The following is a 25085-nucleotide window of genomic DNA, read 5'->3' as shown; positions in this document are numbered from 1 at the left end:
ACTCGCTCAGCAATATTGAGCTGTTAATTGTTATGTGGCTCCTCGTTTTATATTGTTTTATAAGAAAAATAGTTTTGAAAGCTTCTTGGATTGTAGCTTTAGTTATTTCCCATGTTTTCTATGGCCAAAGTTAAGTGATTTATTTCCAGTCATTCCCTTGGCAATCATGTTGACTTCCAATGTCTTTTGTTAACAATATTGTTTAAACTCTTTGTAGACTTTGTATTCAGACACAATTCCAGAAGATGCCTTTCCTGGGAAGTTGATCATGCAGGTCTCTGCTACAGATGCAGATATCCGTTCCAACGCTGAAATTACTTACACATTATTTGGTCCAGGTGCAGAAAAATTCAAACTAAATCCAGACACAGGTAATGATGGAGTTTGGGGCAAAATTAATTGTGTTCCAACAAAATCATATATGCAGGTGGGTTTAGATCATACACAAAAAATGAAATTACGTTTTCATGTAAAATGTACTGGATGTTACAAAATTGGCATCGCTTAGAAATTTACACAGCAATTTAATGTGTAAAATTTGGGGTGAGATTTCAAAAAGTAACAGCAACAGTATCACCTACTTGAACCAAGGATTTAAAATTGTTTATATCACCTTTAAAAAAACCCTCAGAAGTTAAAATATACTTCAAATACTCTACATTATCCGTTTTATTATGTAGCTTGTTTTCATGAATGCATGGTCATCAATTTATAATTTAGCATATTCATTAATTCATGGTATTTTACTCATCTTTGCATTGCTAGGATCGTTTTCCTCTTATAATTTATATTTTGTTAAAATTGGGGTCAAGTAATAATTTTCTATTAAGCCACCCCCCCCACCACCACCAAAGGACTAATTGTGAACATATAAATCTAATATTTTGAGTCAATTAATTTTTTTTTTTGATTTGGCAAATTAAGTAGCTATTTTGCTTTTGTAACATTATATGTAATGCAAGAGGCTCTAGCCTGGAGATCATTATGACTTAAAGAGCTAGCACCTGGCGGGGTGAGGAGACCTGGAACTCACTGTATTCACACAGCTGTTGACTCTGTCACTGATAAAACTGTTCTCCAAAGGAAGGCTGTTAGTCAGATTTTGTACCTGTAAGAGCAAAGAGGAAGAAATAAGATGTGCTATTACAGCTCACATTTTAAATCTCAAGTGAGTCCATTTATTTTTGTTTGTTTTGCAGGTGAACTGAAAACATTAGCCCCCCTTGATCGAGAGGAGCAAGCAATTTATAACCTTCTAGTCAAGGCCACAGATGGAGGGGGAAGATTCTGTCAAGCTAATGTTGTGCTCACATTAGAGGATGTGAATGATAATGCCCCTGAATTCTCTGCTGATCCTTACACCATCACCGTGTTTGAAAACACAGAGCCTGGAACGCTGTTGACAAGAGTGCAGGCTACCGATGGAGATGCAGGTATCGTCTAGACTATGCTTGGCCTTCAAACTGTACCCTAACATCCTAGCAACCTCTGTTTTAAAACACACCCCAGATTCAGCCTGTTTAGCTTATCTTAACCTCATGCATGTTGAATAGCTTATCGTTGTGTTATTTAATTCCTTAGCATTAAAAAAATGGAGTGAAATCTTTAAAATAATGAATGCATTCTCAATGAATATTTGAAGTCTCAAAATTGCATCCAGTGAACTTGCTGTTGTAAGGTATCCATAGTAGCCATAGAATTCTGGTTAATGACTAGGTTAGCTGATCTTCATATCCCATTGAATTAATTAGTGATGTATTTTGTGAATAAACCATTCATGACATGAAGAGATTTTAGTATCAGAATGTAACAGAAGCAAATGCTATATTTTTTAGTTTTACAAACCTGTCAAATGTTTTATGAAGAAAATAAAAACTCTAGGAAATCTATTTTATGGCATTTTGATAGCAGATAGTAAAAGTAACTTCTTCAGTTAGACTAATGCTGGAGAATTAGAAGAATAGCAAAAATGTCACTTTTCAAATAAATCTTTCTCACTGAAGGTAAATAATAAATAGACTTTAAAAGATCTGCTGGGTATTATAGCATAAGTTCACATAGAGCATTGTCTTAAAAAGCCAGGTAACTGAAATTATATTTACATTTACTTAAACTCAGTAAATTGCTAATCTAAAAGCTCACTGTTTTAAAAATCATAGTCATAAGAATTTTTAAATAATGTGTTAGCATTTTCCAATTTTTATAAGTATGCTACATTTAAAAAAATAATTTGTTTACATTCCTTGAAATAAAACATTCTGACATGATGTCATGTCTTGACAGGATTGAATCGGAAGATCTCCTACTCTCTGATTAACTCTGCTGAAGGGCAGTTTTCCATTCATGAATTATCTGGAATTATTCAGTTAGAAAAGCCTTTGGATAGAGAACTACAGTCAGTATACACCCTTACTTTGAAAGCTGTAGATCAAGGTTTGCCAAGGAGGTTAACAGCTACTGGCACTGTTATTGTGTCAGTGTTGGATATAAATGACAACCCACCTGTGTTTGAATACCGTGAATATGGTGCCACAGTGTCTGAGGACATTCTTACTGGAACAGAAGTTCTTCAAGTGTATGCAGCAAGTCGGGACATTGAAGCAAATGCAGAAATCACCTACTCAATAATAAGTGGAAATGAACATGGAAAATTCAGCATAGATTCTAAAACAGGTAACCTACCATGTAAATGAAAGGAAGCCCTTTATTCTGCCAAAAAGGTTAGATTGCCTGGCACTTGACCTGATATAAAGTGACAGATCATAAATTGTTAGTAGATACTCTAAAAAGATAAACATCAAGTTTTCTTTGTGACGTTATTTTAGGTAGGATTCAAAGTGGTTTTGAAGACTTGAAACTATAGTGCTACATAAAATACATCTCTGATATATCTAACTATAAGCAAATTAACTTTAAATAGAAAATTAAAGTGTCACACTCCAGTAACTTAGTAAAGATATAAGATGTAGTAAATTAGTAAAGATAAACAGTGGAAGATAGTACAGGATCTTGCATAATGGCTCCTTTTTACCTCCTGTTATTTAGAACTCATGTGAAGTAGCTTCCCCAAGTGAAACAGTAGTTTCGACCTCTTTGATCTTAGTTTCAATGGGGCGTCTGATACTTCGTAAGGTTGACTTCTTTATTATACTAGTTATGGTTATATATAACAGTCATAGTACTTTGAGTCACACTGCTATCAAGGTTAAAAGTCATAGTAGCTTAGACTCTTGCTGCATAAATACTTCTGTAGTCTTGTTAACCTGTGGTCTAAAATAGCTGTAAGTCTTAGAGCATTGTAAAAAGTCACTCCATTCAAACTGCATTTAATTGTATGTGACTATTTCAGAAGAACAGTAGGTGTGTGCGGATGCTATTTTAAAATGTATTTTTAACACATACCATAAAACTTATTTTTAGGGCTGTATAAGTAGTATGGACAATAAGGAAGTGAAAAGGAAAGATGTTTAAGGAGCTGTTAAAACAGGAATTTTTTTTATAATGATAGGATGTAAAGAGTTATTCTAGAGATTTAAAAAAAGGATGCACATTTCTGTAAAAGAAAAAAGTATGAGAAGGAAAAGGAAACTAAAAGCCAAAGAAGAGAATTTTTACTTTCTTTTCATTTTATGAAATTAGAATGAAGTCTGTATTCAACTATGGTTTAGAAGAAATGAGAAATAGAATAATTTTATAGCAGGGATGTGGGTAGTATTGATTGGGAAAGCAATTTAAATATCACAAAGAGTATCAGGAAAATAAGGACCCGGGGATGGGCAAATTCATAATTTTTAAGTGTTGAGTTAAGAAATTAGAAAATATACATACATGATGAGTAAACTTTTGAAGTAAAAATTTAATTTGTTTGACAGGGTCTATTTCAGTCATAGTACCCGGAGAAATCAGTGGCATTTTAAAGTGCTGGCAGTGATTTTGATTTTTCCATACAGGAGCCATATTTGTGATTGAGAATCTGGATTATGAAAGCTCTCATGAATATTACCTGACTGTGGAAGCCACTGATGGAGGCACACCTTCATTAAGTGATGTTGCAACTGTGAACGTGAATGTAACAGATATCAATGATAACACCCCGGTGTTCAGCCAGAGCACTTACACGGCAGTGATCAGTGAAGATGCCATTCTTGAGCAGTCTGTCATTACAGTGTGTATTTTTTTCTTTTTCTGGGTCTCTGCAAGAGTTTTTTTTGTTTCGTTCTTTTGTTTTTAAATTTTTTTTTTTTTTTTTAAGATTGATCCTGTTTTGGTAGTAGACTTACTTGAAAATAATTTGAAGATAAGGAAGTGTCTTTCGTTATTCTAGTCAGTTACTGACTCCATTATAAGTAATTGTCATCTAGCAGCTAGCTATGATACCAGAAATTCAAGACTTAAAGACTTCTGTCCCTTCCTTAGCTGTGTCCTAAACAAGAGCCTGATATTTTCTAGGTTATGGCTGATGATGCTGATGGACCTTCCAACAGCCACATCCACTATTCAATTATAGATGGCAATCAAGGAAATCCATTTACAATTGATCCTTCCAGGGGAGAAGTGAAAGTGACCAAACTTCTAGATCGGGAAACAGTAAGTGAAAAAGCTTGGCTTAAATTGTTTACAAATTACCAAATAACAAGTAGAAGTGCCTTGTATTCATATTTGCTGGACATGATGGGAAAGACCAGAAGGGAAGAACCGGAACTGGGAAGCAAGACATAAATACTTGAAAAGCAATTATAGTATTACATTCTCAAAAACGTAACAGATGTGTTTCATACTAATAGGAAGTTTGGATAATAAAAGTTTGTAGTCAAGAAGAAATTACTGTTGACTCCAGTGTTTTGAGACACTTCATGGAACTAGAAGCTGGATTTTAAATAATAGCAAATATTTTGAAAACCATAGGTGTTGAAAGAAGGGAATTCCCTGTGAGGAATTACTTTAGCAGAGGCATGGAGAAAGGAAGACCTGGGTTATAAATATTTAGGTGATTTTATTCAGTTATATTGGAGTAATCTTACAAAGAAGTGGGGAGGTAAGATAGAAAGGTGTTATAGGAACATATTATGGGCCACATACAAAACCAGGAACAGAGATTCAGACTTGATGCTGCGGACTTGAGGGAGTGACTGAGTATTCGTGAGCCCAGGTGTGACGTTACCAGGAGACATAATTTGAAAATGAGCTGTACATAGGTCCAGGTGTTGTTTAGAGTAGCGGGAGACCAGGGAGGCAGGAAGACCAGTGACAGTCAGTGGTAAGGCAGCCAGAGCCTAAATGGGAAAGGAGCAGTGACAACGGAGTGAAAAGACAAATGCAGAAACTTCGTAAGGGGAAAATTAGAATCCACACAGCTTAGACGTGGCGCTTCATAGAACGCAGTGGTGTCAGATGACTCCATTTTTTACAGTCTTGTTGGGACTGGGTCGTGCCCTGGAAGAAAAGCAGGGAGGTCATGAGGGTATATATAAACTTGGCTCCAGGAGAAGTTGTTGAATGTGGTTTTTGATACACTGATTTTTAGAGGAAAATGACATATTAGGGTAAACTTATTCAGACTGTATTTGGAGGTTTTAGTCAAACTTGAAACTTGAAAGCTGGAAATGCAGATATGGCACATGCCTCTGGAGATACAGAAGTGATCTGAGGTGTTGAGATAAATGGGAACAAAGGAAAGGCAAGCCAGGCGGAACTGAACATCCATCCATCCATCTAATCTATCCATTTGTCCAGCCACCCGCTCATTCCTTCACACAGACAGGAAGGAATCTGCCTCAGAGAAGTGAAAAAGTGAAGGAGAAATGAAGGAAGCCTTGGTTTAGGAAACTAGAAGACATTGATGATAATAAAGAATAGTTTTAGAGGAATAATGGGTTAAATCTAAGATTAGAGGAATTGGGGGCAATGGTGATGAAATATCTCATTCAAGTCTCAATTCTTTGATGCCTTTTCTGACCTGTTATTTTTGAGCAGGGGCTTTCCGAGAGTTTAGGAAGCACGACTCTTAGGTATAGGATTGTAGTACTGCTGGGCAGAGCAAAATTTAGTACTTTTCACTGAAGAGCTTCTTAGGTCCTTTAATATACAAATGTCCATTGTGAGGTAGCAGAGGAGATGGCCTGTGTTGTTTCCCAAACCAGCTCATCGTCAGAACCCGTTTTGGGAGGAACATATTGTCAGACTAATATTCTTCAGAACATATTCTGGGATTTAGCCAGCATTCTCATTGCTTCCCCCACACATTCTGGAAGAGGGACCTTAACAGGGAACTGTCCTGGAAAAGAAACTACCTTACTTGACTCCATTTTTTTTTGTAGGAAGTCATGAAGAGATAATCTTGGGAGATTTAGACAGTTGACTACAATCCAAGTGTAAAATTATTGTGAGAAGGTGGTCTAGAGTGTCCTGAAATGTTGGAAATCAGTAAGCGCTCAGGGTGGGAAACAGCTTCACGCCTGTCTGCCTCTGTCTGAAAGGAACATTTGGGCTATAGGAAAGGTTGCCTTCCCAGTTACTAAAGTAACAGGCTCTGAGATAAGGTTAACATTTTCTTCTCATCATTTGCATTACTTTTCCGTCTTAATTTCTGTTAGTAGAGCTGTATGTTAGGGAATTGCCCACATACAGGACACAGCAAATGATGACAGGTTTTCAGAGCTTCCATTCCAGGTTGTCAGGAGTATACTTCTGATTAGACCCTGTTCTTCGGCTTTGTGAAAATGGATATGCCATCTCTTTGTCTTGTCCCCAAAAAGATTTCAGGTTACACGCTTACGGTTCAGGCGTCTGATAACGGCAGTCCACCCAGAGTCAACACAACTACGGTGAACATCGATGTGTCTGATGTCAACGACAACGCTCCCGTCTTCTCCAAGGGAAACTACAGTGTAATTATCCAGGTAATCTTGGGGTGCTGAGGGGTTCATAGAATGCAGCCCTGTTGAAAGGAGCTCGTTCAATGGCTTCAGCTGTTCGTTTGAAATGTGTTTTCCAAAGACTGTGTTTTAGAAAAATGAGAAGAGTGCAAAATTAGAGGGCTCTCCATCAATACTAAAAGATGAGCATTTTCAAGATGCCACCAAGCTTTTATCTCTCTTGTTTTTGTGCTTTGGTTTTTAAGATACTCTCATTATCTTGGGTCTTAATCTTCTCTTCGGTTGTCCCTGCTTTTCCTTCTTGGCCTCACTCTTGCCCCATCTTGACTTTCCTCCTCTCTCCCAGTCCTCCAAACACCACCACTTCATTCCTCCCCCTCTCTCACCCCTTCCCTTACACTGCGTTATGCGTGTCCCATCCCCTTCAGTCCTTCCTCCCCCATTTCCCCTGCTCCCTTCTTCCCTCTCTCCTCCTCATCACAACCCTTTCCCCCACGTCTTTTCTTCTCTCTTCCTTTCAAGTGGAGCAGCAATAAGGCTTTGTTTTTCATATACTTTATATTATAGAAAACTTGCAAGTGTCTTTTACCATAAAGATTCAGTTTTGTTGAAAGTTGTATGTATTTGTGTGTTTGTTCTGTGCAGGAAAATAAGCCTGTGGGTTTCAGTGTACTACAGCTAGTAGTAACAGACAAGGATTCTTCTCATAATGGTCCGCCCTTCTTCTTTACTATTGTGAGTGGAAATGATGATAATGCATTTGACATTAACCAGGAAGGGTTCCTCTTGACATCAGCTGCCATAAAGAGAAAAGTGAAAGATCATTACTTACTGCATGTTAAGGTATTAAATTTTTTCTTTATGATTTTATTGTGGATTCATAGAACTGCTCTGATGGTTATCTTCTTGTATGGAAACAGCTTACATTTTATGAGAAAATAAATAAAATGTATAGAATATGGTCTGTTTTTTCTTTTTTCCCCATGGCTTCATGTTTATCCCACTGCACTTTCAGGGGGCTCATAACTCATTTGGGTACTTAATGATAGACGTTGATAGAGCTTAAGCTTCAATACGAATTAGTGAAAGGGCTATAAAGCAGTATACATCATTTTTCTTGATATGCTTCTTAGGTGGAGAACTAAGTATCTGATAATTGGTCATTTTTTAAGAACTTGAACAATGTTAATATGTTTTTTGTTAAGAAGTTGTAAACAATGACGTAGATAATGGTGATTGTTTTTGTTTTTCCTTTTCTCCTAGGTGGCTGATAATGGAAAGCCTCAGTTGTCATCTTTGACCTATATTGACATCAGGGTTATTGAGGAGAGCATCTATCCTCCAGCAATTTTGCCACTGGAGATTTTCATTACTGCTTTTGGAGAGGAATACTCAGGCGGTGTCATTGGGAAGATTCATGCAACAGACCAAGACGTGTATGACACTTTAAGCTACAGTCTTCATCCCCAAATGGACAACCTTTTCTCTGTGTCTAGCACAGGGGGGAAGCTGATAGCCCACAAAAAGCTAGATATAGGGCAGTACCTTCTCAATGTCAGCGTCACAGATGGAAGATTCACAACGGCGGCCGACATCACAGTGCACGTCAGACAAGTAACCCAAGAGATGCTGAACCACACTTTCGCTATCCGCTTCGCCAATCTCACGCCGGAAGAGTTTGTCGGTGACTACTGGCGCAACTTCCAGCGAGCGTTACGGAACATCTTGGGTGTGAGGAGGAACGACATACAGATTGTTAGCTTGCAGCCCTCTGAACCTTACCCCCACTTGGATGTCTTACTTTTTGTAGAGAAGTCAGGTAGTGCCCAGGTGTCAACAAAACAGCTTTTGCACAAGATTAATTCTTCCGTGTCTGATATTGAGGAAATCATTGGTGTTAGGATATTGGAGGTGTTCCAGAAGCTCTGTGCAGGATTGGATTGCCCACGGAAATTCTGTGACGAAAAGGTGTCTGTGGATGAAAATGTTATGTCAACACACAGCACCGCCAGACTGAGTTTTGTGACTCCCCGCCACCATAGAACAGCTGTGTGTCTCTGCAAAGGTAACACCCATAAGTATATGAAAATAGGGGGTAACGGATGATTTCAGTAACAACCTTTGAAGGCTACACATTAAAGATCATTTTCTTGACATTCCTATTAATTAGCTTTCCCTCCTCCCCTCTTCTTTTTTTAAACAAAGAGGGAAAATGCCCACATACCCATCATGGATGTGAAGACAGTCCATGCCCTGAGGGGTCAGAATGTATCACTGATCCCAGAGAGGAGAGCTATACCTGTGTGTGTCCAGGTGGCAACTTTGGTCAGTGCCCAGGTGAGAGTTTATTGATGAGCATGCTTTTTTTTAAAAGTCCCTTTCAATGTTTCTTATCATTTTTTATTTTATTGGAGTTGAAAAGTGTAGTAAAATTATCTTTATCTTAACAAGTCAAACACAGCGATAAATAAAGCATAACAGTAGTAAGTTTTCTTTCCTGTTGTGTAATAACTCACCCCTGAGTTAACAGTTTGATGTGCTTCCATATCATTAGTGCTCGTATAAACACATAGCCCCATGTGTACAGATTTATTGCCCTTTTTCTGTCACATCCTCTCTTTTTTAAAAGAGAAACTAAAAAGTTATCATATCTCATACAGTCCTCTTCCGCTTGCTGTTTCCTCTCCTTGACAGTATGTTATGGGCATCTTCCCAACTTAATACTAATGTAAACCTAATGCTTCTTAATTTTCTGGTATGGCTTGTACCATTGTTTATTCAACGTTTTCCTTGCGTATAGAGATTCAGGTTGTTAAAATGTTTCCTTATGATAAAAAAAGAATCCTTATATATGTATACTTACGTATAGGTGCTTATATTTCTAAAACTAGGATTTATTACATTAAAGATTAACTACATTTTTAATTTTTAAATATACCATTATGGTAGTTTCCCAAAAAGTTAACACCAATTCCTATTTCTTCCAGTCATGTGTGATAGTCGCATTCCCCATTCTTTGGCCAGTATTGAAGGTTCTCAATTAAAAAATAAATCTTCCCATCTAATGGGCATGAAATGATACCTAATTATTTTACTTTGCATTTCTCTGGCTACTTGTGAAAGTCGTCTTTTCGTTTGCCTGTTAGCACTTCTATGATTGGCCTGTTTGTATTCTTTACTTGGGTTATTTGTCCATCTCTTATTTTCATGTGTATTATGAGTTAAAACATTATCTGCATTCTGCTGTCTGTATATCACTGATTTTTTGTTTAATGTTATTTTTTGTCATTTTGAAATTTAAGTTTTATTTTGTCAGTTGTGCATAATTTTACATAACAATTTCCATCTCTGGAGATTAATAATTATTTTCATCATTTTTGGAGAATTGGGCTTGTTTATATCTAGTTTGAGAAGGTTTCCCAAACCACCTTGAGGATATATAAATATTTTCCTAAATTGTTTTCTAATAATTTTATATTGAACAATTTTTACATTTAGCTTTTTCATTATTTTAGAATTCACTTCTTTGTGATGCAGTAGTCTAATTTATTACCTTCCAAAAGGAGGTCCAGTTATGCTATACTGTTTATTAAGCAAATAGACATTTCCCATTGAATTGAATTTTTTGTTCTAATCTTAAGTAAAAACTTGTGTCAGTCTCTGGAGAGGATGCAATCACACTTTAAAGATATGCTTAAAATTGGTTCTGATTTATTTTTTCCTCTTTGTGATTCACAGGGAGTTCATCTGTAACATTTACTGGAAACAGCTTTGTGAAATATCGTCTAAAGGAAAATGAAAACAAGTTAGAGATGAAATTGACCATGAGGCTCAGAACGTATTCTGCTCATGCAGTTGTAATGTATGCTCGGGGAACTGACTACAGCATCTTGGAGGTATGTTTTTATACCACAGATTACGGGAGGCTTGAAAAATACAAATTCCATTTTATGTTCAGATTGTCCATTTTTGAAGAAAATAAAGGAAGCAAAATGGTTGAATTCCACATTTGAATATTTCATTGATACACAAGTTTTAGACTGTGGGGTGAAAAGCTCTTTCTGCTCTGCAGTAACTTAGAAATTTATTCCTGTTTTTTACAGTTGTTTACACGTGACAGTTAACATTCAAACTCTACGTGATATTATGTCGTACTAGTTTTGTATAGAGATCCTGCATATGATTGAAGTGATAATTATCTCACCTACCTTTTAATTTTTTTAAACACAATTGAGTTTTGATTTTGGATATTACACAGTGCTAGTTTGGGTTGTTGTTCAGTTAACAGTTCATTATTAGTCACTTCCATGATGCTTTTTTTGATGTGCAGTTGGCACTTGAACTTTATATCCCTAAGAGGTCAACTTTTATTATTTGTACAATGAATAAAGAAGTGTGTATTCTGTAGTGCTTAAACACAAGGCCTTACTGACTTTCTGCCTTCAATTGCCATACACACATACCTCTCCTTTAGATTTTTATCGGCGACTATAACTGAAGATTTTATGAGAGCAATGTGAACAGTAACTGTTTTTGTCGTAGATTCATAATGGAAGACTACAATACAAATTTGATTGTGGAAGTGGCCCTGGAATTGTCTCTGTTCAAAGCATTCAAGTCAATGATGGGCTGTGGCACGCAGTGTCCCTTGAAGTGAATGGCAACTATGCTAGATTGGTTCTAGATCAAGTCCATACTGCATCAGGCACAGCGCCAGGGACTCTGAAAACCCTAAACCTGGATAACCATGTGTTTTTCGGTGGCCACATCCGTCAGCAAGGCACAAGGCATGGAAGAAGTCCCCAAGTTGGTAATGGTTTCAGGGGTTGTATGGACTCCATTTATTTGAATGGGCAGGAGCTCCCTTTAAATAACAAACCCAGAAGCTATGCCCACATTGAAGAATCAGTGGATGTGTCTCCTGGGTGCTTACTAACAGCTACAGAAGACTGCTCAAGTAACCCTTGCCAGAATGGAGGCATTTGCAATCCGTCACCTACTGGAGGTGAGCTTCATGGTGGTACCACTTTTAAATGTTATATGTGTGCACTTGAGGGGGAGTTGCCCAAGTATTTTATTTTCCTCTTTTTATTCAAATATTGTCAGACATTGTATCCGTGTTGGGGTTGAGTGGTATGTGTTATAGGAGAGCAGAGCGGGGCTTAGAATTCTTCCCAGAAACCAGGCCGAAGGGAACAGTTTCTCTGCCCGTTGAACTCCTGCAGTCACCTTGCATTGCATTTCCAGATATGTCTCATTCCACACCAGTAACCGCTGGCAAGCCACAGCTAATTCTGAACTCTTCTTCCAACCACGTAGATATTGACCCGCTGGGATTTAGAATTGGCATTACTTAGTTCTTCTTGAGCGCCCCTTTTATCCAATGACCCAGCACACAGGGACTGCTAGTCTTGCTAGCTAGAGATGGGAGTATTGATTTTTCACAGGGCCTCAGACCCTTCCGGAAGTGTTGCCATACCTGTCTTGAAGCCCTACATAGTGAGTACTCTGTGGCTTCTGTATCCTGGACCCATTTGGCCACTTATCAGTCATAGAACACAGTTATGAAAATGACAGTCATCCTGCCTGATAAATAGATGCTGTGTAATGGATGGAACAAAAATTGAAATAAGCTTTTAATTGAGGAATTTCAAAAGACTTTGGTTTCCTGTTGTTTTCTTTGGAACATGTCTATGCATTCTATATGTCATGAGTAGGCCAGCTTACCCCAAAGTAATATTGAACAAAAGTTTATGTTGTGTTCCTATTATGTGTCCAAATCGGTCCGCACGGAGCTGTCCTCATTGTGTCATTAGGGATGACACCGAGAGAGGCATTTGGAAATGTGCTACCATGGTCAGCATAGCAGGAGGAAGGGAACCTGACAACCACATGCCAGCTCCTGAAGCTCCTCACCCAAAGAGCCACATTAATCACAGCCATGACCAACTTCAGAGGTGGTGAGGAAGTGCAGTGCTACCATCTTCCCCAAGACGGATAGTTGGAAATAGTCTCCACAATGCCTAACGGTCACAGCCTTCACGAAATAAAGGATCTGACATTCTTTTTGCTCCTTTATACATATTTGAAGATCACCTTTCTTAAAATGGTAGTTTATAGTTTTCAAAGTGCCTTTCCATTTATTATCTCATTTAGTCTTTAAAAGCTTGTGAGCTGTGAATAAATTGAGATGTTAGGTAATAAGTGTTGTCAATCTAATGGTCACTTTTATCCTGCTCTGTATGGTTAACCTAGTAATTTTGCATAAATTATGATTAAAGCTAATTATGAGTTCGCTCTTCAGCTCTTTGTTCTGGTGATACCAGCGGTGGCTTCTTGATATAGACAACTTTTTATCCAGAGGGAATGGGAATGTTACTAGCTTTTACAGGTCTTGGAGAACTAAATCGTCCCTTGAAATTAAAAGTAAAAGCCGATATATTAAGATTTATTTTTTGAGTTATTGAGTGATTGGACTTTTTGTTCCCTGTTGCTAATTTAGGTTATTACTGCAAATGCAATGCCTTATACATAGGGACATACTGTGAGGTGAGCGTCAATCCGTGTTCCTCCAACCCTTGCCTTTATGGTGGTACATGCATTGTGGACAATGGAGACTTTGTTTGCCAATGTAGAGGATTATATACCGGTCAGAGGTATGTATAGTTTTCTTAACTTTCATAATTAACTATAGCATTGAAATTTTTTAAAGGTAGTCATGTATGTAAAACAGTTGCATTGATTTGTTAATGTTTTCTGTTTTGCTATATTTATCTGCAGAAGTATTAGGTTTATGCATATTTTTTCCTGATTCTTCAGGTGCCAGCTTAGTCCATACTGCAAAGATGAGCCCTGCAAAAATGGTGGAACATGTTTTGACAGTTTGGACGGCGCCGTCTGTCAGTGTGATTCAGGTTTTAGGGGCGAAAGGTAACCAGTTTCTTCCAAGATTTATATTTGCACCTCTCTGTAGTGTCACATGGATTAGCAGATACAACAAAAAACTTCATTAATTTAGACCACATTGCTTCAGAATTTGATAATTCTCATATTAGTTCCTTGTATAATTTATCTTTTCTTTAAAATAAAAAAAATACCAAGCAGATGAATATAATAATGTTTGAAAAACCCTACCTCTATACTTTAGAGATATTATTTATGAACAAAGAACGTATGGGTTATTGCAAGCAGTAAATATTTGTGGAATGAATGAGATTATTGTGTCTTGTAAAGCAGATGACTATATGGAGTTGTTGCCTATCTTTGAGAGGGATGTTGCTGACGTTTTTTTCTTAATACATATAAATAACTTTTAACAGCATCTGGAGACCTTTTCCAGCTCGCTCATTATATTTTGTAATCCTTACCATAATCCTAAGAGGTGATCGTTATTTTTCACGGGAGCAAAGGGAGGCACAGAGGTGCCTGTTGTACACTTTAAAAGAGGTGGATTTTAGTTCCAGGTACCATTGCACCTTAGACTTTTCACCAGTTCAGCTGTGTAAGTGCCTAGTGCTGAACATTTAGATGAGCCTCACCCTCAGCCTTGGGAGGCTTTAAGTGTGACCTGCTTGCAGGTATTCACATGTGGTTTGGCTCAGGTAGTGGTTGTAGTCTTGGATTTGCCATCAGTCACATGCTCTTAATCCATAAGTTGACTTTTTCCTAATTCTAGTCAATTAATACTTGATATAATGGAAAAAAATGGTTCAGTAATCTAATTTTAATGCCATCTGAGCATGGGAGCTAGTAAGTAGATACATTTTATTAAAGGAGGAAGGGTTTGAGAAGTGTCAGGTAGATCTACACAAATACGCCCATTTGGAAAGCAGAGGGGAGGGGACTTTGCATGTGAGCTGCAAGGTAAGAGGGGGGGGCGTCAGGCGCTATGGGAGGGTTTCAACTGGGAGAAACATTTTAAAATGGAGAACAGAGTTTTCTAGCCTTTCACTTATTTTACAGAACTGTCATATCCCCGAATAGGAAGATTTTCTTGAAAATTTAAGCTAGCCTGTTAGAACTGTTTACAGTATACCATTTATCAAAATGCACCTTCTAAATTTCTGGATCAGAATTAGAAACAAAATAATGGTTAAACTGTGAATTTGATACGGTAATCTGCTGAATCCTAGAGAGAAATGGTTAAATATTGGCTTGACATCATGTGTATCTCCCAAGTGTTGGTTGAAGGTATGGAATCCAATGATTAATTACACCACAAAAATATTTTTTTGTTGTAGTTACTGTTGTCGACAGTGTGTTTTCGGTTGTTATCTTGGTTTCATTTTAAATATGTTATCAAGGAGGAATTAGTCTTTCATCTCTAAGAATTATAGGCCTGACACATTCTGACTTACATTGCAGATGTCTCTCCTCATTCTTGGCTTTGTTGGCAGGTGTCAGAGTGACATTGACGAATGTGCTGGAAACCCCTGCCGGAATGGGGCCCTTTGTGAGAACACACACGGCTCCTATCACTGTAACTGCAGCCACGAGTACAGAGGAAAACACTGTGAGGATGCCGCTCCCAACCAGTATGTGTCAACTCCATGGAATATTGGTTTGGCTGAAGGAATCGGAATTATTGTTTTTGTCATCGGGATCTTCTTACTGGTGGTGGTGTTTGTCCTGTGCCGCAAGATGATTAGTCGGAAGAAGAAACATCAGGCCAAACCAGAAGACAAGCACTTGGGAGCAAACACAGCTTTCTTGCAAAGACCGTATTTTGACTCGAAGCTGAATAAGAACATTTACTCAGATGTACCCCCTCAGGTGCCTGTCCGTCCTATTTCCTACACTCCAAGCATTCCAAGCGACTCTAGAAACAATTTGGACCGAAATTCCTTTGAAGGATCTGCTATCCCAGAGCATCCTGAATTCAGCACCTTTAACCCCGAATCGGTGCACGGACACCGGAAAGCAGTGGCCGTCTGCAGCGTGGCCCCAAACCTGCCTCCCCCGCCGCCTTCCAACTCTCCTTCTGACAGTGACTCCATCCAGAAGCCTAACTGGGACTTCGACTATGATAGTAAGAACCACTTTTTTCTGTCTCAGTTACATGTCACTGAGATGAACGAGGAGGTTAAAAGTTCTGCCAGAGTTTCTGGTTGTTCAGGTCAAAATGTGGAGTCTTTGTTAGTGATAAATATGCTCAAACTCCAAAGACCTTGGTTATGAGGTGATAACCTTTTTCCGATGCCATGAGTCCTGGCTGAGCATTGTGGCTGTGATACTGTTTTAATTAAGGAATTCAGTCAGGTCACGTTCCAGTTAATGTGGAAAGATCATTTCAGTTTTGTAATTGATATGGGTCCTCAACTGTAATTTGGGGGGCTTTTTATGATAAAAAAAAATCGGGAGGGCATTGGTATTATAGGAGTTTTTTGTGTTTTTAAAAACATGGCTAGAATAAGTGATGGTATTTAATAGTAGGGGCCTAACGTCTATTTCATGCTTTTAAAAAGAGCCATATATACCATCTTAAAACAAAACTTAAATTCCCCATATTGCCTAATGATATCCACGGGCAGGTTTATGAAAGATTTCTATTCTGTGAAGCTGCAAGAGTATTTGTATGTTTTTTGTTTGGGGTTTGGGGTTTTTTGTTTTGTTTTTCAGATGTTTCTCTTCTCCGCTCACTTGTTTTATTAAATAAGCCTCAGGACAGTCTTGGTGTCATGCTTTGGGTCAGGGAGCAGCAGCAGTGAACAGGCCTCGCCCTCACAGAGCTCACTGTTTGCCTGTCGTCTCTTCCTTTTAGCTAAAGTAGTGGATCTGGACACCTGTCTCTCCAAGAAACCCCTGGAGGAAAAGTCTTCTCGTCCCTACAGTGCCCGGGAAAGTCTGTCTGAAGTGCAATCCCTTAGCTCCTTTCAGTCTGAATCGTGCGAAGACAATGGTGAGTAGACAGAACCGTGAAACACTGTGGTTGCTCGCTTACTGTTCATCACGCTGTTCACTGATGTTATGTAACATCCTAGAGGCACCCGGTGCCCTTGTTACGTCTCAACATGTTTCCACCTCTTCCCTTGGCCCACTGTGCTACAGTGCCCTGGACATGCTTGCATGAACATCTGCTGGGGAAAATACTTAAAATATTCCTAATGGATACGTATTCGAACTGTAGCAACTTCTCAGTAATAGGGAAGAAAATAGAACTAATTGAAAGATAATTTTTACCTTAATCCTATATTAACTCTTTTTTTTTTTTTTTACAACAGAAAATGTTATAGAAGTTGTGTGGGTTTTTAAAAAATCCTTATAACAACTTTCTTGAGCATGCAAAACAACACTCATTTACTCCCTCTCACACTCCACACCCCTAAGAGGAGACACCATAGTCTGCAGTGTTCAACTTTAGTAGCACCTTTGGTATTACAAGGTTTTATTTGTTTCTTCTCCGACTGCCCCCACGGCCTCAGCTCCCATTTGGATCAGAGCGTACTGACTGAGAGCGCAGTTTAAGAGATTGCTAGTAAGTTTGATTATCTTTCTAATGAAGAAAGTTTAACAGTGGGATCTTTGATGCCATTTGTGTTTATCTGATTTCCCTAGGGTTAAATTGCATTGATAACCAGCTTCTCTGTAATAACACGCACCAGTAGAGAAACTTGTCAATGTTCAGTAACACAGTACAGTGAGTTTTTAGTACAAATTTTCAAATCTCAGAATTAGTAAAGTTGACTTTTTTTTTTTTGGCATAAAAATGTAATGTGTTTAAACATTTCAAATATTTTATTGGTGGAAAGAAATAACCCACTAATAATTATTTGTTTCTAAATCTGGAGTAATATAGCCCACAATATATATCACACAGTCCCTTTCCAAACTAAAGAGAGTCATAAGTATGTTCTATTCATTTCTGATTTCAAGCATGTTATATATAATATCAAATATGCCTGTGTTTATTATTTAGTGATGGAGTATGTGAACATAGCTTTGCTTATTAAACCAATAACAGAATTATTTCTTTCATTAGGTTTAATTCTAAAATGTCATTGTTGCCAGTTATTGTAATAATTTGTATTTTGATCCCTAAATGCTCTTTATAGATACATTTCAGAATTTGGTCAGTGTTTTTTTTCTAATTCTTTTTTCTGAAGCATCATTCTTTTTAATACTCTAAAATACTTTTAATAAATTATGATCAAATTAGTTATGAAAATTAATTGCCAGATAATACAGTGTGAGATAAAAACACATCCAGGAGTTTGTATTTTCATCTTTATCATAACTTTTATCATTATCAGTTGAAAATTAAAGTCTGTATAAAGAGTCTGTATTTAAATTATATTTTTAGTTTTTTAAGACTGTTGTAACAGATTACTACAAACATAGTGGCTTAAAACAAGATAAATTAATTATCTTACAGTTCTGTGGTTTAGAAATCCAAAACTTGTGTCAGTAGGCTAAAATGAAGGTGTCAGCAGGGCTGTTTCCTTTCTGGAGACTCTAGGAAGAATTGGTTTCCTTACCATTTCCAGCTTCCAGAGGCTGCCCCCATTCTGGGCTCATGGCTTCTACCTCCATCTTTCAAAGACGACAACATTGCATCTCGGTGGCCATTCTTCCGTAATCACATCTCCCTCCAACAACAGCTGGAAAGGTTCTCCCCTTTCAGTGACCCTTGTGATTACCTTGGGCCCACACAGATAATTCAGGAAAATCTCCCCATCTTAAGATCTTGAACATAATCACATCAGCAAAGTCTCTTTTGCTAGGACGGTCGCATAGTCCCAGGTTCCCAGGATCAAGACGTGGATGTCTTTACGAGCCATCCTTCTGCCCACCACATGCGTACTTATTTATCTTGGCATAAATGCTTTAAGACAATCCGATACACAAATGACAAGGGAATTTACACAGGAACCAGCCAGGCAGACAGTCTGCATTTTTCTGCTGGTATGTTAGCTTACCAGCTGTTAATCCATCTACAGAAAGACAAGAAATTTGGGCTGGGCGTACATAGAACAGAGACAAAGCCAATTTTTTGTATTTATATTGCATATTTTACCTTATTATGTAGCTCTTTAAATTTCTTTTTCCTTGAATAATGTATGAGTTTATTAAACAGACCCAGAAAATTGTCTTAGCAAGTTTTTACTCTTTGAATGGGAAGTCTTTCGCCCATGAGATGCTAAAATAAAGATTGTTTTGTCATGACTTGATCCATAATTGTAATTCTGATGAAATTTATAGCTAAATTTTTTTCCCTAAATTACAATATAATATGGTGACTCTATTCCTTTAATTGATAATAACAAATATATTGCTTGATCAGAAAAATCTCTGAGGTATATAACTAACAGAAAGAGTGCAGGAGTCATGCATAATTGTGTAGTTCTTTTAAAGTATTCAGTTCACATACGTATTTAAATTATGAGGTAGAAATTATATAAAGAAATCCTATTTAATGCACTGTATTTGAACTAACTGAAGATTTTCCTAATTTACTCCTTTTGTACCTTTTTACAAGCTTCCATAGTGACTGTCATACACCTTGTCAGTGCCGTAGTTGACACGGTGACTAACGAAGGTATAGTCACAATGTGTGTGCTTTGTGTTTGTGTTACAGTAGCTGTCACTAGAGTAGCACTTTTGCGTATTGTAATGTTATAAACAATCATTGGTGGTTTTGAAGGGGCTGAGTGCTTTTATTTTGTGCAGGTATGTGTATTCATAATCCAGATCCATTGCAAAAATATTTTCAATCTGTGTTATGTCTTTGTTACCTTTTGCCACTCGTAGTGAATTTACACAGACATCAGAAATAACCCTTAGGATCCTGACAACCTGCCTTTACACAGTATTTGGAAGTTTAGAAGTAATTCTGACTACCTAAAACTTTTTTAAGTGTAATAAAATCCTCTTCGTATGCATAAGGATAAGACTAAATAATACACAGCTGACTCTTCACCTTTGGATTTTCCCCCTATGTCTAACCAAGGAAAATGGTAGAACATGGCAGAAGGTAGTGTTTCATATTTGGTTCAGTGAAAAATCATTTAAAATGATGTTATAGTTGTTTTGTACATCTCAAACTAATATAATATTGTCTGTCAACCGTAATTGAAAAATAAGTTTTTAAAATTAAAAAAATAAAGTTTTACGTATCTTTAAAATTACAAGAAAAGGAATTGATCACCTGCCTTAAATTACTTTAAATTAAACGAGCCCATTATTAGTGTGCTGACATTTGAGTAATCACCAGTGAATTGCACAGGCTAGTAGTTTTTAAACTATAAATCCAATTGTCTGGAGAGCTTGTTAAAAGCCAGCCTACTGACTGGTTCCAGCACTAGAGTTTCTGATTGAGTAGGTCTGGGTTGGGCCCTCAGAATTTGAATTTCCAAAAAGTTCCCAGTTAATTCTAATCTCTAGGGATCATACTTAGAGAACCAGGGCCATAAACCATCAAGTGTACATAAAGCTTAGGGGACCCTCTTTGCTAGGATATATACTCGTATGTTTGTGAGGATTGAGGTGAGAAGAATGGTTTTCTGCCAGATTTGATAGGATGGGGCAAGGGTGAGGTGAGGTTTCAGTGTTATTGATCAGTTATTGATGAGACTTACACTTATTTTCCTGAGAAGTAGCAGGTTTTTGTTTGGTGAATCAGAAAGTAATCTGTATTTTGTCTAGTGAATTTTAGTTTTAACATGAGAGTCTAATATTTTAAATATTGATAGTTTAAAGAAGCAGAATTTAAACGGTTCTTTCTTTGCAATCTCCGTCACTGAAAAATATTTTTGGTGTATTAAGAAATATACATTGAATTAATATTGAAAGCTAGCTTAAATTTTAAGAATTATTGAGTGCCCATTTAGTAACAAAAATTGTCAGTCCTCTTTTTAAAAAAGAATGACTACATTTTTAACAGACTTTTAAGAAAAGTTCTACAGATACATGTTAACTCAATACTGGCTTATTCATTTATTTTGAAACACAAGTCTTTTCAATTTTTGATTTAAAGTCCTAGAAGAGAACCATTAGTCAAATCTTATTTGTTCCAAATTACTTTCTTACATGGGTTTTCAAGAACATTGTAGAATGCATAGAAAGCATTTAGAAAAATCACTAAAGTAACCATATTTCTCCCATGATAATAACTTTCACAGTAATAAGAATCATGATGATAGCTTGACCTACATTATCTGAGTTAAGGCTCATAATAACTCTAAGGGATTTCCACCCCCATTTCAAAGATAAGAACCTGAAGCTTAGCCAGAGTAAGCAGCCTGCCCAGGGTCATGTGACTTAACATGTGCTTTCCCTGACTTCATGCCAGGGTTCTGTGTATAAAATGAGAGCTCTGAAAGCGTGACTGTAATTACAGATTTGGGGCGGGCTGCAGAATAAATGCAGCTGATGGTCTCGCCAAGGAAAGGTGAACACTGTAAATATCACATCATACACAAAGTGGGCAAGGTTTGGAGAGATTTTTCTTTTAGTTATTTACAAGTATCTAAGTTCATTCGTCAATATCTGTGAGTTTAAGGGTTATTTGAAGGCTATAAGGTGCTCTAAAGTAGGTGTGTGTTACGTAGCTTACATGTATTTGGAGTATCACCTAAGTACCTGATGCTACCAAGTCTTAGGGAAAAAAAATGACTTTATAGTGTTTCTTAGTAAAATGAAGGTGTAATTTGACTTTCTTATCAATTTACATTTTATTAGAGCCTATATACTGTATTTTAATTATGGCTAACAAAATTCTGTATTTTCAGGTTTAGATTGCCAGAAACAAGGAAAATAAAGTAAAATAATGTCTGAGTTTTCCAGCAGAGTCTATAATTCATTGTCAGTCGTGCTTTCCCTCCACTCTCATGTTCCATTGTGTTGGTGCTACGTAAATTTCTCACCCATTTAGAATTTTCATAGCTAAAGGCTTAAAGGCATGGTCCATGGCTGACTGGGCCTTTATAAACAGTTTGCATTGTATTATGTACTTATCTTAATGCCTTTTGAGCCATCTGTTTTAATTATAAATGTTTTCTTTTCTCTCTACTCTGCCATCCAAAGAGTCTTTGGCTGCTCCTGACCTCAGCAAATCAAGAGGTGACTTATGCATGTCAGTTGTTCATTGATATTCACTAAAAAAAACATTGGTAAAGATTTCACCCCAGTGCTGCTGTGCTTCACTTGCTCGCTGGGTGGATGCTCCAGTAACCAAGCACATTCCTGTTCATGTACTGCATCCTAAATGTGGATTGTCTCACCTTTTCCTGTCAGTCCAAGGATTTCAGTAATCCAAAGGGGGGAAAAAAAAACCGTCCCTAAATTGGGAGGTGTTTTTTTTTAATAATTATACTATTGTCTAAAATGATCTGTAGTCCTTGTAAAACTCACACAAATTGATTGTTGCGGTCTATCAAAAATGTATTACATTTTTCAGTGTTTGGTTGCATTTTGCTTGATTTGGAAGCATGCTTTGATACACACCTATATTAATATAGTTCTTTTTTTTAGGGCTAATGAAAAATAGTATAATTTTTAATAATTAATCCTACTGTATGATTATAAAGGAATTTATTTTAAAAAATTTTAGCATGCTAAAGATTGCTTTTACTTACTATTTTAAAGCATTGTGTTAATTAGTATTTTTTTAATAACAAGTAGTGCAGATCAAGTGACATCTGATATTTTATTAATACTATATAGAGACTTCTTTCTGAAAGGACAGAACTTTTTTACTGATGTCCTAAGAGCGAACTAATACTCTTCTTCATTTAGAGCAGTGGGTTCTAAATTACAGAAGGAGAGCTGAAAGGATGGCTGGAATCATTTATAAAATGTGCATGTAATTTGGATGCTAGCATACTGCTTCTGTTTAGAACTCTCCATTTCCTTGTGTATTAGGTACTGACATAAAACTCTAAGTCCACATTTTAGAAATGGAGCCTAGAGGTTCTCAAAACTGGGTCGGGGTTGGGGGATGTCTTCAAAGCAGAGACCAAGGGTGTTTCCAAATGGTGAGCTTATATGTGTTGTAAAGCCTTTGCACCTTTGTGTGTGTGATGTACTGAGCTCTTCATCCATGGCACGGATGCTTGGGGGAAAACACTGAAAGCTGTTGTTTTCTCTTGTACACAGGGTATCACTGGGATACATCGGATTGGATGCCAAGTGTTCCTCTGCCAGATATACAAGAATTCCCTAATTATGAGGTTATTGATGAGCAGACACCCCTGTACTCAGCAGATCCAAATTCCATCGATACAGACTACTACCCTGGAGGTTATGACATTGAAAGTGACTTTCCACCACCACCAGAAGACTTCCCTGCACCTGACGAATTACCACCATTGCCTCCAGAGTTCAGTGATCAGTTTGAATCCATACACCCTCCTAGAGACATGCCTGCTGCAGGTAGTTTGGGTTCTTCGTCGCGAAATCGGCAGAGGTTCAACTTGAATCAGTATCTGCCCAATTTCTATCCCGTCGACATGTCTGAACCTCAGAAAACAGGCACTGGTGAGAATATTCCTTGTAGAGAACCCTACGCTCCTTACCCGCCAGGGTATCCAAGGAACTTTGACGCCCCCACCGTTGAAAACATGCCCATGTCCGTGTACGCTGCCACAGCTTCCTGCTCCGATGTGTCAGCGTGCTGTGAAGTGGAGTCTGAGGTTATGATGAGTGACTATGAAAGTGGAGACGATGGCCACTTCGAAGAGGTGACAATTCCTCCGCTAGATTCGCAACAGCACACGGAGGTCTGACATTCACACTCCCCCCAAAGTGCCTGGACTTTAATGAACTAGAGATGATATGAATGATGTTCTGCATTGTTCTCGTAGCAGTGCTTCAGCGCTTTTCTTCGGTGAGCTAACGTGGGCATGGCTGCACTGAAACCCCACGCCTCTTGACATCTTAGCCATTTCCAGTGTCCTACTGTAATTGGAGCAGATTTATTTTGGCTGTGCCATTTCTGAACTTTTTTTTTTTTTTTTGGTATTTACATTTGTCTCTGTTAAAATAATGAAACGAAATCAGTCCTGCCATCCTGTTAGCATGATTCATGTATTTATATAGATTTGATTATTTTAAATTTCCTGTCCCTTTTTTTGTTGTTGTTGTAAATTTTATGTACAGATTTGATTTTTTTCATAGTTTTAACTTGTTTTTCCATTTTGGTGGTGTTAGTGTCATTACCTAGCACCCTGATCTTTTAATATAACCAGGGTTTCATTGTATGTCCCTTTTCACTGAAGTTTGACATTTCATTAATACATTTCAATGTAGTCATTCATTTCTAGCTGTACATAGAATGGAAAAAGATCAGATCCATGACATGTCTTAAATGGGTTGTTGTATTTTAGAATTATAAACATTTTTCATAATTGGAAAGTGTAATGGGGACCTTCTGCATACCTGTTTAAAACCAAAACCATCATGACACAGTTTTTATAGTGTCTGTATATTTGTGATGCAATGGTCTTGTAAAGGTTTTTACTGAGAACTACCATTAGCCAGCTTTTCTTACTGACAATAAATTATTAATAAAATACTTTAGCTTTACTGCCTATTTTTCTTCTGTACTTATACTCCTGTTCTGGATTCAGTTAATGAATTAAAGAGAAGGATGGATGGATGAGTGGATGGAAGGATGGATATAAAAATAACTTTTTGTGGTTTAAATGTGAAATCTCTCCAGTTACCAAAACCAGGTGATACTTACAGATGGAGCCACTAGGTGGCAGTATATGGTTACGTGAAACTGCTCAGAACTCAGAGGTAGAAAGGTAAAAACATATAATAAATATTTTCTAACTAAAACTTCAAAAAAGTTTGCCTTTATACATTTTTTTACTTTATTATTATTTATTGGCCATAATTTAAGTGCTTTTATGGTTTTCACCCATGATTTATATCAAAAATAAAGTTTTTATGTAGCATTTTATCTTTCTGTTGTCAAAGAACACATCCTACTTCTATATGATTTAATGTGAAACCCAGAAGCTATTTCCCATGGTATTTATACAGTCAAATTCATCCATCCATCTAACAAATACTTACTCAGTAACTTCTATGTGCCAGCCACTGTGATATAAATTACAAAGAAGCAAGTGTTCTCAGAACTTTGGAAAAATACTTTTTCCCTATAAGTAAATGCCTTCTTTATTTTATCAAATACACAAACACAGACACACAGTTTAAACATCAAAGACATAAAATATGTACAACCCAAAAAAGGCAGTTCATATTTTC

The 25085-nt window shown here is 37.2% G+C and overlaps 1 protein-coding gene across 9 annotated transcripts in view; it reads left to right on the top strand.

Moving 5' to 3' along the window:
- Positions 1 to 24395, top strand: part of FAT1 (FAT atypical cadherin 1) — a 126677-nt gene extending 102282 nt beyond the window's left edge. For 3 of the 9 annotated variants that reach the window (XM_074329766.2, XM_074329768.2, XM_074329767.2), the window contains 18 exons: positions 218 to 371; positions 1200 to 1433; positions 2284 to 2673; positions 3951 to 4165; positions 4450 to 4587; positions 6756 to 6899; positions 7521 to 7718; positions 8139 to 8940; positions 9081 to 9212; positions 10614 to 10771; positions 11418 to 11880; positions 13378 to 13531; positions 13695 to 13805; positions 15272 to 15903; positions 16636 to 16773; positions 19351 to 19410; positions 21897 to 21932; positions 22968 to 24395. In XM_074329766.2, the coding sequence (XP_074185867.2) occupies positions 218 to 371; positions 1200 to 1433; positions 2284 to 2673; positions 3951 to 4165; positions 4450 to 4587; positions 6756 to 6899; positions 7521 to 7718; positions 8139 to 8940; positions 9081 to 9212; positions 10614 to 10771; positions 11418 to 11880; positions 13378 to 13531; positions 13695 to 13805; positions 15272 to 15903; positions 16636 to 16773; positions 19351 to 19410; positions 21897 to 21932; positions 22968 to 23596 (4788 nt within the window). In that variant the 3' untranslated portion in view covers positions 23597 to 24395. Of the gene's footprint in view, positions 1 to 217; positions 372 to 1199; positions 1434 to 2283; positions 2674 to 3950; positions 4166 to 4449; positions 4588 to 6755; positions 6900 to 7520; positions 7719 to 8138; positions 8941 to 9080; positions 9213 to 10613; positions 10772 to 11417; positions 11881 to 13377; positions 13532 to 13694; positions 13806 to 15271; positions 15904 to 16635; positions 16774 to 17296; positions 17350 to 19350; positions 19411 to 21896; positions 21933 to 22967 lie in introns of those variants that run through there. The other 6 variants (XM_074329763.2, XM_074329761.2, XM_074329765.2 and 3 more) reach the window with 4 other exon arrangements.
- The last annotated feature ends 690 nt before the right edge of the window (positions 24396 to 25085 follow it).

This window comes from Rhinolophus sinicus, chromosome 16, assembly GCF_057876585.1.
Source record: "Rhinolophus sinicus isolate RSI-liver-muscle chromosome 16, RSI-T2T, whole genome shotgun sequence".
Lineage (NCBI taxonomy): Eukaryota > Metazoa > Chordata > Mammalia > Chiroptera > Rhinolophidae > Rhinolophus > Rhinolophus sinicus.
The sequence above is the reverse complement of the archived record's forward strand: the minus strand, read 5'-3'. Positions and strand labels throughout refer to the sequence as shown.